Source organism: Ochotona princeps, chromosome X, assembly GCF_030435755.1.
Source record: "Ochotona princeps isolate mOchPri1 chromosome X, mOchPri1.hap1, whole genome shotgun sequence".
NCBI classification, from domain to species: Eukaryota; Metazoa; Chordata; class Mammalia; order Lagomorpha; family Ochotonidae; genus Ochotona; species Ochotona princeps.
Window position 1 is genome coordinate 29,590,822 of NC_080865.1, and position 15,779 is coordinate 29,606,600.

Consider the following 15,779-nt stretch of genomic DNA (forward strand, 5'->3'; position numbering starts at 1 on the left):
TTAGCAGGTAGCGCTGGAATGCAACCCAAAAGGCAAACTTCCCATTTTCCGTCTTGGAAAGGCTACCCAACAGTGTGGAAGGTTCCGCACACTGTTTTAAATGGGGAGTTTTCAACATTGCAGTTACTGGGAAGAAAATCCAGTCTCCAGAATGTGCTGACATGCTGAATAACTAAAAATCATCTTAGCTAAATAAATAAATACCATGTATTTCAGAAGCTTCAACCTAAGGAGAGACAAAGTGACCTGGGAGCTGGGTGGAAGACGGGTGACCACACTATCACACTAGTGGTCCACTTAGATTTCACTCTTTCCACAACACAAAGGAACATTTAAATAAGCAATTGTAACTTGGGTTTCAAATACTTACCATGAAGAAAAAAATCTAGGCCAAACCAAAGGCTACATGGAAGCCCAAACAATGAGCATCTCCAAAATTAGCGGTGTGAAACACCCGCACAAAATCACCACAGCGGCACGTGCCCGGAAAACAGGTGCAGCACAGCCCCAGTGCGTGAGGCCACGGGGCAGGGATGGGTACTTACTAACATCCCCGCTGAGGATGAGAATGTTGCCAAATTGTTTCGAGTGTAGAATTTTAATGTTCTGATAAGGCGAGTCTTCATCATAGACCACTTCATCTATGTCGTACTCAACCAGGCGCCCATCGGCAGTGGGCCAGTATCTGTCGATGGCCCCGCCTCGAACTATGGGAGGCAACCTGGAAAAGAGGGACGCAGGAATGAGGCCTTCCACAACAAAGCCTCCAAGTAGACCTGGGGAGAGTGAGCGAACGCATTCAAAGCTGGGGCTTTTCGTTGTATTCAATCACAGCCACCACCAATGTTAACAACCTTTGTACCTCAAAGTACACTGTTCAAAAGCAGGCATTCGGTGTGGCAGTTCAGACATCAGTAGGGTATCCTCAAACCCTAGCACCAATTCTACTTTCAGCTTCCCGCTGACGTGCACCCCAGCAGGTGGCAGTGATAATGGCTCAACCAGTGGGGTCTCTGTCCCCCCTCACTCCCCAGATGGGAGATCTGCAGTTCCTGGCTTCCGCTTTTGGGCTGGTGCAGCTGCAATGGTTACACGTGAAGGCTGAACCATGGCAAGGACGATTTCTCAGTCTCATTTTGTTTTCCAAACAAACCAAAGTTTAAAAAAAGGAAATGCACGGCACACTTTTACTTTTTCCTAATGAAAATGTGAAAGAAAAAATGGCCGCTTCAGTTGTTTCACTTCCCTACAAATCCATGCTTCAGTGGACCATGACCACATTCCGTCAGCTTCTCCTGGGGGCATTCGCTAATACGAAAGCCTTCCTCAAGAGCCCCCAGTTATTAAAATCAGTGTGTACACTGGGCAGGTTTCTTTCCTTCTGCGCCTTCATTTCGTGTAGAGCATTCTCTTTTTTTCTCCCACGTGTGCTTTGTGACATTGGTGCATCTGAAAAGTCCACCGTGGGTGTCGTGGGAGGCTAAGCTGGTCCCCTCTTCATAACAAGAGTCAGGTTGACATATATCGCATCAAGAACATAAGTGTGTGCCTGTGCTGTTTGTGGGACTGAGCCTGTGATCAACTGGTTCCAGTGGTAATCACCAGACGCCCCCAACTGTAAAGGCACGGGCTTCCCCTTCACAATTAGTGTGTAGCAGGTGAGGGAGTCCACTAAAGCAGGGTCAAGGTCCGGACACTAAAGGAAACCTTTTCTAACAGCTTTCGCTTCAAGAAAATTCTTGTCAGAATCCAAAGTAGTCATTTCCACATCCCACCCTTCTGTAAATACTCAGTAATTTCGAGAGGGTGACTGTACTAGGAACAACCAGCAGAGGACACTACATGACAGAAGAAAACAAATTTGGCTAATCTAACCCAAACACAAAGAAAATGAGGACTCACTGCACATCGAAGAGAACCACATGGAAGCAGCTGTGTCAGTAAAACAGCATGACATACAGTGAGACACGTGGGATTCCGGGATAAGAGTACAGTCTGAACCTGGCATTGGGATAACCAGGTTTTCTATGACGAAACACAAACATCGATAAAGAGCACAAGGGCTGACAAAGCAAATTCTCACACACTTTCACTCCATCCTAACCACCCTTGATCCAGTTGCTTCAAGTTTCATGTGAATAAATCAAGTTTTCGGCATGTCAGGCAAGCCAGAGAATTTCCTTCAAAAGCATCGAGTCCCAATCAGGACAACCCAGAGAGAACAGGAAGGAAGCCAATGGGGACAAGTGGAGTGGGGTGGTATAGTGAACCCTCACGGTCCTGGATGAAAGTAACAGGGTCAAAGTCACTGCTTTCAGGGAAGGGAAGCCAACCCGCTGGTTGACAGCCAGCCAACTGCCACAGCTAATGAAGTGTACACAAACGCAGTGATAACCGACACCACCTCTTCTCGGTTGTGCCAACAGTGCCTTGGCTGAAGCACAGAGCTCCTGCCTTCACTGCAACAAAAAGGGCTTTGAAGACTGGCAAAGAGAAAGCACAAGGATCTCTGACAGGACCAGGACGCCGGCGTCCCCGTGAGACACTGCCGCCGCCTCTCCTGGGAGGCCACTGTGCAGCCTCAGAGGCCTAGCCTCACCTTGCGCGGCTCTGAGCCACACACCACACCAGGTAGGTAGACTGCGGGACACCCAGGCCTCAGGGCCACTCCCTCAAGTGCAAAACTTTGTTTTGTAATAAAATCACTTACATGTGAGCTTGTTTTCTACTTCCTCTTCACGCAGAAGTAGAATACAAAAACAACTCTTCAAATAAACCCATGGCTCCTTTGTCAAAATTTCAATTTATCCAAGAGAGAATAATTTCAGGCACTGTTCCTGCGTTTTCACCTAGGAATGTTCTAAGGAGCTCACTCCCCAGCTCAAAGTACCTCGGCTTCGTCCTGAGGCCACTAACAAAAGCCTCCCACAAGGAATGACCAACCTCTCACTTTTTTCACTCACTTCAGGAAAACAGGTGAAAACCGTGAGACGCAAACAACAAGTTATGAAATTCCGAGGAGTATCGGATGCTTAACTCCACACTTGTTTAGAAAATGTCCAGAAGAGAACCACCACCACAAACAGACTTCTGTACTCACACCTAACTGTAACCCTGACTGGCATCGGGCTGCATTCTGGCACGGGCCGAGTCACTGCTACAATTGGGCCATTTTCCAACAACAAATTCAAGTGGATGCAGGTAAGGAAAAGTCTGTGAAGGCAGAAAGCATCAAGTGTCCAGGAAGTTGTGTTGGCAAGGACAGGCGTTTGAGAAGGACAGGGAAGAGGCATGGCTGGGGGAACCCCTAAGCCGAGTTTGGTAGGGTAAAAAACAAACAAAAAAAAAGTCTGGATGATCTGAAAGACTCCAAAAGAGTGGGCAATTGCTGGACTGTGCCATGTTCTTTTCCCCAAGTTTCTTGCTTCTCTGCCCAGCAAGGTTAAGTAATTACCTTGCTATCTTACATCTGCCCTGGAGCTTCCCAAAGAACTGATCAAACTGAGCCGGGGTGAGTCACTAAGTACTTTAAAATCCCGGCTCTTGCCAGTAAGGAGTCCCTGCTCAGGAGAGCGCCACCAACTGGACAAGCCTGTGTTCTGGCTGCTCTTCAGCAAGGGAGTGGCCCTGCTGCAGTCCCTCCCAGACTTAGAGGCAGCTTAACTTTCCGAGGCCTGGAGGCGGGGACGGGCCACACCTATGTGCAGGTCAGTGTGAATCCAACACTTCTCTATTCCCCTGACCTACCGGAGACCATCCCATGCTGCTACTTCGATCAAAGTCCTTTCTACAAACCTAGAGCCATGGCGAACACTTCAGTGATGCCCAGCAGAACCGTCTGCAGTGATGGAAACGCCCTATTACCTGTGGAGGCGCTGCCAGCAGTCACTAGCCCTTCCTTCTGACAACAGCCTAAAGCAACTGGGGGACTGCATTGTTGCATTAATGAGCCACCCTCATTACCGGCAACTCCAGGTGGGTGGGCTCGCAAAATTTTTACAAGAAAGCTGCGAGGCAAACTTTGTTTTTGTCCCCACCACATCAGAAGTCTCTTAAAACTGCCTAACTCCACTGAGAGGATGGGGGTAGGAGGCAGCAGCAGCCTGAACTGGATCTCTGCTTTGCACAGCTCCAACGCCTTGCCATCACCACCTTGCAACCTGCTTTACTTTATCCCCGATTCTCCGTGTGTGTGTGTGTGTGTGTGTGTGTGTTTCACATAGTCTGTCTTGCTTCAGTGGGAGGCACCCAACTCACCGTACTTTGTTGCCAGAAACAGGCTGTGATTTCTCTTTGCCATATCTTAAAAAATAGATACTCCCAAGGACAATACTGTCCTCCTAATGACTCTACCACTTAACAAATACAAAAAGCCATTGAAGAGGGCCCGGCGGCGTGGTCTAGCGGCTAAGGTCCTCGCCTTGAAGGCCCCGGGATCCCATGTGGGCGCCGGTTCTGGTCCCGGCGGCTCCGCTTCCCATCCAGCTCCCTGCTTGTGGCCTGGGAAGGCGGTTGAGGACGGCCCAATGCTTTGGGACACTGCACCCGCGTGGGAGACCCGGGGGGGGGTTCCGGGTTCCCGGCATCGGATCGGCGCGCATCGGCCCGTTGCGGCTCACTTGGGGAGTGAATCATCGGACGGAGGATCTTCCTCTCTGTCTCTCCTCCTCTGTGTATATCTGGCTGTAATAAAATGAATAAATCTTTAAAAAAAAAAAAAAAAAAAAAAGCCATTGAAGAGTGGACTTACCGCTTCACCCGCCCAGTACTGTCCTGGCTCAATTCTTTCAATCTTTCTTCTACTTTGTTCAAAAGCTATAATTAAAGAAGAAAAGATATCAATGGGCTTATAGGACCAGACACATGCACCTGCCCCATGGCATCACTACACTTGCTTCCAAAGCTACCTCAATTCCACACTCCATGGCAAACATCCCACCCTGTGCTGATCAAACCTGAGCACAAATCAGCAACCAAATGACAGGAGGAAGGCTAAATGACACTACCAATATAAAATCCTAATTAAAACTTTTCAATTTCCTCTAGAGGAAAGTAAAATCTTTACTCACACTCAGGCAGTTAAAAAGGAAAGCTCTAGAGCATCATATTAATCTTAACCCCAACCCTGCATTGCCGGCATCCCATGTGGGGGCTGGTTTGAGTAGTGGCTGCTCCACTTCCCATCCAGCTCTCTGCTAATGACCTGGGAAAGCAGTAGAAGATGGCCAAGTACTTGGCCCCTGCACCCATGAAGGAGACCTGCAAGAAGCTCCTAGCTTCACACCTACTCAGTTTCCAGCCTTTGTGGCCATTTGGGGAGTGAATCAATGGATAAAAGATATCTTTAGGCCCCATTCACCTAGGACCCTAGCTTTAGCAGGGGCCCAGTCCCAGCTAGTACAAAAATTTGGGGAGTGAAGTAATGAATTAGTGAATGGAAGACAGTCTCTCTCTGTCTCTCTCTTTTTCTCTCTCTCTTGCTCTGCCTTTCAGGCAGATTAAGAAAAAAAAAATCAGTATTGCAAACAAAGGGGAAAGGAAAAAAAAACAAGAAAAATGAGAATCACTTCTTTAAAAAAAAATATTTCTCTTCTAAAGCCATATATCTGCAAGAAGGAAAGTTTAAAATGAACTGTGAAGTCAACAATTTCATCATTAATCCAAGCAGATTTCATGTTACTTAGATACTTAAGTAGAAAAGAATGAAAAGCTGACACTGTCAATCTCTTCTTTGCCCTGTGCATCACCGTCGTAGCCCTGGAGGTCCAGCAACACCAATCCATGGGGATAAATTCGCAAATTGGCAAAGCTGCAAAGGCAAGTGGAATTCTACAGTTAGGAATTATCATCACAGCACTAAGAACAAAGAGAATATCAGGAGCCACCGAAAACGCTAGCTCTTTTGCCCTGAATGACACAGCTAACTGGCTCGCTTCTTCTCAAAGCTTAGCAGCGGCTAAAGCTAGCCATCCCCCCTAGAACATTCAGAGGGTGTCAGGAAATCCCAGCATTTCAAAACTGCTTCCTGCACCAGGAAGTGATGTGGCAGTCGTTCTGCAAAGGCTCTCAAGGTAGTTCTTCCAAGTCTAGTAACCACCGACAAAAGAGGAACGAGGTTAGAGAAGGGCAAACTGGGCTCTCCCAATTATCCTTCTGAGTTCAAAGGAAAGCTGGGCTTTGCTCACTGCCGGCAGGAAATTAATTCAGTGAGGGGATGGGTCAACTCCAGGCCTACAGCTTGTTTCTGCCACAGGTGCAGACTCAGAAAGGGCTACATTGTTAAAGGATTACTAAAGAAAGCACACCACAACAACAAAAATACCCTCAGACCACAGGTAGCTCTCAGAAAAAAAAATTTCCCCAACCCCTTAATTCAGTAAATAACCAACCCATTAAAAAAATTATTTTGATGTGTAAATGTATACTGCATACACAGAAGTATATTTCCAAGGTTATGATACAAAATTACTTCTTACCACAAAGTTGTGGCTCAACAAACACTTGAAAAGCACTATGTTAAAAGAGCAATTTTGTTCAGAGAACACAGGCAGTGTGCTTGAACTAAAAAATAAATAAATAAATCAGTTAACGTTCATCTTTGCCCCTAAATGGCCTCAAGCTCAATTTCAGGCACAAACATCACAAATGTCACTCTCCCTGAATGAGTGGCCAGTCTTTGCTTCCTCCATCATATCAGCAGCTAAAGGGAAAGGCTGGGACCAAGGAGCAACAGAGAAGTGCTACCCCTAACCCCCCAGAATGGTTACAGCTTGAACAGAGCATGCTGGCAAGCAGGGCCGAGTACTAACCTCAAGGATGGGGTCAGAAACAAAGGCAAAAACTCGCTAGGCTAAGGACCAGGACCAGGGTTCAGCAGCACAAATGCACCAAGGTAAGGGAGAAGTCGGAACCTAGTTCCGTCCCTCTTCGTCCCCAGGGGCAAGAGAAATGGGAGTTTTGGTCTACGGCCATGCCACCTTGAACGTGCCCGATCTCTCGGAAGCTAAGTAGGGTCAGGCCGGGTGAGTACTTGGATGGGAGAAATGCGCCAGCTATCCTATGACCTAGTGAGAGAGCAAGACTGATGAAAAAAATAAGGTTTTTTCTTTTTTCCAGAATGTAAGCTTTTAAGCTAAGCATGTTAAGTTTGTCCACTAAAAGCAATAGAAAATAAAATAAAAATAAGTTTGTCCACGTTCAGAAGTCCTTGGTTAAAACAGAATTTGTGTGTACAGGGCAAATTTCAAGGGCCGTAGGAGAGAGGTAAGAGCAACTTATGGCCTGGGTGTAGAAGCAGAGCCTGCCAGCTCCTCCTCTGCTGTGATTCTCACGATTAAACAGTGTGAGGTGCTGGAGGCAGAGGGGGTCCAGGCACAAAGCTGCGGGATCCACAGGCACTGGAGACAAGCCATAGCACCTGTGCTCCCTGGGCCATGCCGGGCAGTGGGCCAGAGCATGCAAGAGGAGGCAGAGGCAGAGGCAGAATACACAGGAGATTTGGAGGTGGGCTGCTGATTCGGGGACCCCCTTAAAAAAGAAGCATTGCTTTTCAACACAGGTTTCATAACTGCTAACCTCACATGCTGAGGTTTATACGCAGTTCCCTGGTACGTCTGAGTCGGGCAGGGGCAGTGCCCTCCAGCAGTAGGGCCTGCTCTCATCTCCCAGCATTTTCCCTTTTAGGCCAGGGGAAGACCATGTGGGTGACTGCTTTTCATTTTGACAGAAAAAAAAAAAAGGAGCTAAAGAAGGACATTAGGGAAGCCATGCGGAATTCTGGCTTTCTACCCACTGGAAAAATGGAATCAAAGAGCCAGGAGGGAGGCTGGCATTGCGCACATCAACAAGATGAAGTCCCAAGTGCTCCACTTCTGATCTGCTCCTGCTAAGGCAGCCTGGACGGCAGAGGAAGATGATCCAGGTAGTCAGACCGCTGCCTCCACATGGGAAGCCTAGAGGAAGCTCTAGGCTCCTGGCTTCTGCCTGTCCCAGGCTGAGCTACTGCAGCCATTTGGGGAGCATGACAGCAGATGGAAGATCTGTCTCTCCTCTTTAACTCTACCTTTCAAATAAGTAAACAAAGCTCTCTAAAACAAAGAGCCAGGTGCTCCTTTAAATTAACTGTGATTATCATGACAATTGTATAAAATCTATATATAAAACATATCCATATATGTATTACACACATCTCCATAAATAGTACATATCTAACTTAAGAAAGTAGAGTTCAATGAACAGCACATTTCTTATCTGTCATTTCTTGATTTAGAATTTCTTTCCTCCTGATGAACAAATTTTTTTAACCACACACTGACTACCAAAAAAAAAATCAGTAAGATCTGCAACCCAAAAGACTTGGACTCTTGCAGCATCTCAGCTTCCTGTCAAGCTACGTAATAACTTTGGTCTGCATTACGCAGCAAGCACTCCTAACAGTGGTCAGTTGCCTGAGCTGGGAGCTCACGTGAAATGTTCCTGAGGTCCACGACAGTCTCTCTGTAGCCAGTACTTGCTGTGTAAATTATGTTTCAGCCAACTCTGCACGATTGCTGCCATCTTAACACTAGTACTGTTGCCAGGAGTTCTCTGTCCAGGCCACACAGCACACTGCCTGGGGGCTCTGGAGAAAGACACGTCAGACCAGTGGCCTCAGTCTCTGCGGGAAAAGCGCTCCCGGGACATGCCAAGGTAACTGCTAGGGTTGAGAAGCACTGAATTCAAATCCCCATCCGCAAAAATATCAAAGGAGGGAAACAAAATCCCCAGACACCACCCGCAGCCCACATTTCATCCCCCTCTCTGCCCCTCCTGAAAGAGCAGCTTTGAAGCTGAGCCCCGAGCGCATCTCACCTGCCATTTTTGTCGGTGTAGGTTGCCAAGCAGCCGTGGTCCTTCCAGGTATGCACCGATCCTGCCATCCCCTGCTCCTGGAAAATGGACTGGAGACCTTTCAGAATGGTCTTGCAATCAGCTGCAAGACAAGGAAGGAAGGCTGAGATGGTGAGGCAGGCCTGTTCAGAGGCGAAAGCCGCGAAGGCCTTCTGTCAGTGACCTTAGGGGAAGATACGAACAAAGCGGCCACTTTAGGCCCTGTGTCAACATTCTCCCGGGCATTCTCCATTCTGCAAGGAAAGCCTACACAGACCACCTGGCTACATGATAAGAACATAAAACTGACCGTAAATACCCACGCCAAGGATTCAAAAGCAGGCAGACACCCGGCCCACCGAAAGACAGCCTAACCCGAAACCAAAGACACGTGAACACAGCGAGAGATGGGCACTGTAGGGGAAATTCACAAACATACACGATACTAGAAAAAGGTAAAGCGATTTACTGTTCACAGCTGTTATAAACAACTGGAAATTTTTTTCACGTTATTTTTCAGAGTGTATGGCTACTGAAATCAGAAATAACAAAGAAATGAAATGTTAATGTTGAGAAAGGATTGTTATCTGTAGAAACTGAACAACTGCATGGGGCCACCGGCTGGGCTGAGAGGACACCCTCCTCCCCCTCCCACACCTCAACCCCTAAGGGAGCCCAGGGCCCCCGGCTTAACAGGCGCCAACTCCTGCAGGTTTATCTGAAACCAGGATCTTCAAGAAGATGGAACATTACAATACTTGGAGGAAAAGGGAGGGCAAAATGTAACTTGTTCTTTTGTAATTCTGTGTACAAAGCAGTGATTCTCTTAAAAAAAAAAAAAAAAAGATAAAATGAAGAGCCAAGAAGAGTTGAGAAGAACTGTAAGCACTCCTTCCAGTGTCACCAACACCTCACAGGTCAGCTCCCCACGGAGAAAACAACCAGCAGGCTCAAAGAAGTAAAACAAAGCCGCTTTAGGAACTGAACAGAGGCAAAACAGAAAAACAAATCATCAGAGCTGACTGCAGTGTGGTTTCCCAAGCAAGAAATATACTAAGGCCCAGCATCACAGCCCAGTGCCTAAATCCTCACCCTGAATGCGCCAGGACCTCATATGGGCGCCGGTTCTAATCCCGCCACTCCACTTCCCATCTGGCTCCCTGCTTACGGCCTGGGAAAGCAGTCAAGGACGGCTCAGATCCTTGGACCCCTGTACCCGCATGAGATGGGGAAGAAGCTCTAGGTTCCTGGCTTGGGATTGGCTCAGCTCTGTTTATTGAAGCTATCTGGGGAGTGAACCAGCCGATGGAAGATTTTGGTTTTTTATTTTATTATTTTATGATACAGTTCCATAGGCTCTGGAATTTCCCTTCCCCTAGTCCCCTCCCCTCACTGATTTCGCCCATATTATTACTATAGTCCTTCATAAACGGTCCCAAGTCCATCATGCTGCCAACTAAGCGTATCCTGACATTGTAGGTATGATAGAAAGATCTTTGTCTCTCCTTCTCTGTAAATCTGCCTCTCCAATAAAAATAATTTTCTGTCATAAGCTAAATATGGTTGAAATTGGACCTGAATGTGAAATGATTTTTTTCACTAAGCATAAAGAATTAACCTCCAGGGACTATGGATAGGATGGGAACCCCAAAAGGATCTGTGTGTACCCTAACACCTGAGAAGACCTGAGAAGGTGACTTTATTTGGAAAAAGGTCTCTGCAGACATAAATATTAAGAATCTATCCAGGGGGTCCGGCATGGTGGCTCAGCGGCTACATTCCTCACATTGAACGTGCCTAAATCCCACATGGGCACTGGTTCTCATCCCGGCAGCCTCACTTCCCATCCAGCTCCCTGCTTGTGGCCTGGGAAAGCAGTCGAGGACGGCCCAAAGCCTTGGGACCCTACACCCGCATGGGAGACCTGGAAAAAAGCTCCTGGATCCTGGCTTGGAACAGAAACACCTCAGCCCATTCTGCCCATCTCTCTCTCCCTCTCTCTCTCTCTCTCTGTCTCTCTCTTCTTTCTGTAAATATGCCTCTCAAAGTAAGTTTTTTTTTTTTTTAATCATGGTTTGAATTCTGAATTAGATCCCAAAACTATGGTGTTTAAGACTGATTTTCCAACCACCTAAAAAACAACAAAAAAGCCCTATAATTTCAAACTTGGTAAAATGAACTATACTTACTCTTTTTTCATTTGTCTGGAAGTCAGCCCGTAAGTAGGTGACAAAAGCGCGGACGGGGGCAGCAGGTGACAGTGTGCCTAGCCCGCAGAGCTTGCCCTGAATGGGAAAGCCACTATGAAATTATGCAATCCCTTCTTGGCTAGACCAGATGTTTTCTGTTTTCAAAGTGTATAAAATAAATCATCACTCGTGGTAAATTGCCTCAAGACTGGATTGTGCTGGCACATAACAAAACAGATCACAAATCCCCCCCTGCTGGTGACAGGGGCAACCAGGCAGGGCCGCCCCGCAGGTGTCCCACCAGGCTGTACAGTGAATGAGGACCCTGGGGGCTGAGCTGGGCCAAACTCGGTCCCTTGGGCCAAGGAAGGGGGGTGTGGTCCTTTGTCTGATGGGAGCAGAGGCCTTGACTGCTAGCCAAGCCCAGCAAGGCAGCAGTCCCCCTTTTCTCACTGGCACAATTAACAGAAAGGCGTGTGGAGCTAAAGGAAGCCCTCCAGCTAGGACTTAAAAGGAAGACAAAAAGGGTTACAAAAGAAATCTAATTTGAAATGTTCCTTGTTTCTACACGTGTGGCTTACCCCCCAGGTCAGCAAGATTAGGTATTTTTACCGCCCAGTATTAATTCCCGCCGCCACACACACCCAGCTGATATGTACAGTCATGTAGGCCCTGTAGGCATCTGGGTAGTCATCCCTGCCAGCAGGTCATCCGCAGGGATTCCAGGGACACTCATCTGCCACTGCCCATCTCATCCGTCATTCACCTTCCTCCTAATCTGGGGTCCCACGCTACTCCCAGCCCTGGTGGAGGAGTCTGGGAGCTGGATGAAACCATTCACTAGTAGCTCTCTTCTTCTGGAGTTTTCAAGTGAAAACTGGACACTAATGCTATGTGTCCCCCTAGGCTTAAAGAAGTGGCTTACTGAGTTATCTTCAGGGCAGGGACTTAATGTTTTATATGTAAGTGAAAAGTGATTCCATTTGGCTCAATTCATCACCCTTGTCACTGTCTCTTTACAGGGTCTCCAGAACAGGCAGACGAGTGGTTTTCAATCCTAGCTGGACATTATAACCACTCCGAGTGTTTTCAAGATGGAGGTGCCACACCCTAGCGTAATCCCATAAAAACCTGGTGGGAGGACCCAAGCATCAGCATTCTGAATGGCTCCCTTGGGGCATTCTACTGTGCAGCCCCAGTGGAGCAGGACTCCTCTAAACCTATTCACAAAAAAAGAAAAAGAAATTCCCTACAATATAACCTCCATGTTAACTACACCGAAGTCATCACAAAGTTACAGCAAAATGTTCAACAAAACAAGCTGGATCAAAGTCCAAACTCGTCACTACCTGAAACCACAGGTGACCAATGATGTGCCCCAGAAAATGCTTTGCAAGTTACTTCAACTTTGAACCTGCATGTCTGTCCAGCATGGAGTACACCACAGTTGCTCCATCCAGGTTCCTTGATACAGAACCTCAGAGGATTTGGGCAACCCCAATCAAAACTACTCAATGTCAGTGAAGACTACTATTGCTCCAAATGCAGAAACGAGGCAACACAAGTCTGTTAGGTGCGTTACACATGGGTGCAAATTACCCAAATTCAGAAATACAAGTGCTTACAAAGCAGAAGAAAATTTAAAAGCAGATCTAAATGCTAACAGAGATGTAACCACACTACTTCTAAGTAGACAGCCATAATTTCAACTGGCCCAATAAAATGGTGTTTGGCAGAAGTGGCTTGGAAATCCATTTCCACCGAGGTCAGGGAAGAAGGATATAGTGTAACATATATTATAGCTGGTATTGAGCTCAGAGCCTTACAGAGCACTCAGCAACACATTGACCTCTGCCCCAGGGCAAAATGTGTCCTTTGTCCACTGAACCACGAAACGGCCCCATTTCCAGACCACTGCCTGCTTAGTTTGTTCAATAAAAACTTGGAACAAATCAAACGGTGCGAATCCAATACCCACTACCACAACATGACAGGAAGGGGGGAAGAAAGAATCAAAGCTTCAATTTCATCTCCGGCCTCGTGTTCCCCTGGAGATCTGTTTGCAGGCCTTCCTCAGAGAGCTTCATTCCTCTGACCCGAACATCGCTGCAGACGGCCAGGGGCCCAACCTGCACCAGCAGCTAGCTCCTGGCTCCTAAGCAACCACCCCTGGCAGCACTCCAATTCTAAATTGGAAATCGCATTCAGGCTGGTGACTTCTCTCTTCCCATGCACTGGGCTTCCACTAACGTCTTTCCCTCCTCCCCAAATGGGCCTCCTTGTCAAGCTTTTCCCATAAATCCCCCACCACACCCTCTCTGTCTCACCCCAACCATCTGGCTAAGATAACTTCTCACAGACCTAAATTCCTCAGCCATAAAACACAATCGGTGCTGGTTCCCACCATCCCTCATGGGCCTGCTATTTAATCACTGATCCCCAGGGCCGCCTGCAGCTCTGTATGTAAGTAGATTAACTGTACCCATCTTACTAGACCAGGAAGTCATGCTGAATAACAATGCATGATGACACCACACACTCTGGCAAAAAGCTGGGCAAACACGCTTATTCTATTCCAGTCCTTTGTCAGCTTATGAGCCAAAAATACTCCTTAATAAGCTGAATTCAATTAGCAGCTGCCCAAAGGAAAGATGCAATTCGCACACATTCAGTAAAAAAAAAAAAAAAAAATGCCCCTCACCACTTCCAACCTTGGCTGGTAGCTGTTAAGTTTTTTCAACTTCAAAAGCTTCAGCTAGAAAACTCAGGCCATACACGCTGGGTGGTATGCGGCCTTTCCGAAGGCAAGCCATGTGCCTGGACGCCAGGCTGTGTGCACAGGGACAGGCAGAGCTGCCATCGCTGCCACCGGCAGGGGCTCAACTTTGCAAAGGGAGGGCCAGAACGCGCTCATTCACCGGCTTTCTAACGTCCTCACATTCAAGCAGCACGAGGTGAATTTCAACTCTCACCGAGGGTATTTTTTCATTAAAATTGGAATTTCTGTACCCCCCCTATCAAGACCCCATCCCCCATTGTTATTCCTGTCTCCCACGATGGGCTCAAGCTAGTTACATCCCCAAGGAGTAGTTAATCATCCATTCCTCTTCCCCACACTCCCTACACCAGTTTCCAGCCCACTTCCTGCAGCCATTGCTGGTCCAGCTCCTCCACAGCTCCCAGAGTTATTCCCAGAGCGCCACGCCCTCACTGGCACTCTATTCTGTCACCTGAGGCCTGCCTTCATGCCACGCTGAGCGCACTGCAGCAACGGTCAGTTCGATTCCCACTGCCTCCCGCCATCTCCCCGCAAGCCTGCACATTCCCCATGGAAAGTAACTACGAGGCTCCACCACAGGCATCCTTTCCCCACATCCCAAAGGCAGACGAATCGAAGACTCAAGCTTAGGTCGGCCAGTTTGCCTTCACACAAAACCTAGAGTTGTGCTTTCTCCAGACTCCTGACACAAGCGGAAGAAATGGAAATGGAACACCGCTCAGTTTGAACTATTCAGAAAACTGCTTTCAAAGCCGACTCAGGTGTGCCTAAACTTGAACTAGCTGGCAGAGATTGACTGCAGGCTGTGCTCAGAACTCAAGTTTATTCTATATAAATTATAATCTCAAGTTCAAAAATGAACAAGTGTCCAGGAGCTGCCCACACCACTGACCTAACTCCTCTGCAGTGCGCCAGGGGCTGGCTTGGCAGCAAACCTGAGGCTGCCCACCGGCAGGGCCCACATTACCAAAAGCTAGCGGTACCCAGAAAACCCCTGTTTCACTCGGAAAATTGGAGCGCTGTGAAAAGTTAACATGTTAATCCTCAAAAGGGGCCTGCCACCCAGGAGGAGAATTCTCAGACATGCAGAAGTCGAATGCATTGCCAGAGATGAAAATGCAGGGTAAGCAGGTGGGTGTGCCTGGCTGCAGCCTGTTCTCATATTCCCACGTGCAGTCCCTTTTGACCACAGCTGCCTGGTGATTAATCTCGTCACACAAAAGCCCAAGCCAAGCACTGGGAACGTGCAGAGCAGCGGGAAGCACTATGGCCAGAAAGTACAAACAATTCAGAGGCAGTTATAAATGGCTACGCAAAAGGCCGTGTATCGGTACCACGGACCGTAAAAGGAATATAGTGCTGGCTCACGCCTCACAGCACGGCAGGACCTTGAGAATACGATGCTAAGCGCAAGGGGCCAGTCACAGAGGCCTGCCTGGCGTGGAATTCCATGTACAGGAAATGGCCAGGGAAAGTCAATCCCCTGAGACAGTGGGGGTGACGGGCTGAGCAGTGGAAGGGCAGGGGAGGAGTAGAGGATTCCTTTCGGGTGTGACAAAAATAGTCTGAAATGAATGGTGGTGATGGTCATACAACTCTGTGAAGATATCAAAAAACACTGAATCGTACACACTACAAATAAGGAAATGATAACTCATGGAAATCACATCTCAATAAAGCAATAACCCAAAACAAACTGAGTCTCCCACTAACTCTAATAGCCGGGACAAAAGAGATAAAACTCCAAAAACTAGGCTGGCACTGTGGCACAGCAGGTAAAGCCACTACCTATGACACCAGAATCCCATATGGGCACTGGCTGTTAAACAGACATTCATGAGGCCACTGCTGTGGTGTAGCAACCTAACCCTCCACCTGTGATGCCAACATTCCATATGCGCACCACTTAGACTCCTAGCTATTCCATTTATTTTGTTTGTTTT

The 15,779-nt window shown here is 47.7% G+C and overlaps 1 protein-coding gene across 1 annotated transcript in view; it reads right to left on the reverse strand.

The window, feature by feature from the left end:
• The window catches only part of SMS (spermine synthase), a 44,932-nt gene that overhangs the window by 17,247 nt on the left and 11,906 nt on the right, over positions 1-15,779 (reverse strand). The window contains exons 2-5 of the mRNA XM_058659207.1: positions 8,851-8,971; positions 5,716-5,809; positions 4,751-4,815; positions 546-721 (exon numbers count right to left, since the gene is read on the reverse strand). Of these exons, the coding sequence (XP_058515190.1) occupies positions 546-721; positions 4,751-4,815; positions 5,716-5,809; positions 8,851-8,971 (456 nt within the window). The remainder of the gene's footprint in view (positions 1-545; positions 722-4,750; positions 4,816-5,715; positions 5,810-8,850; positions 8,972-15,779) is intronic.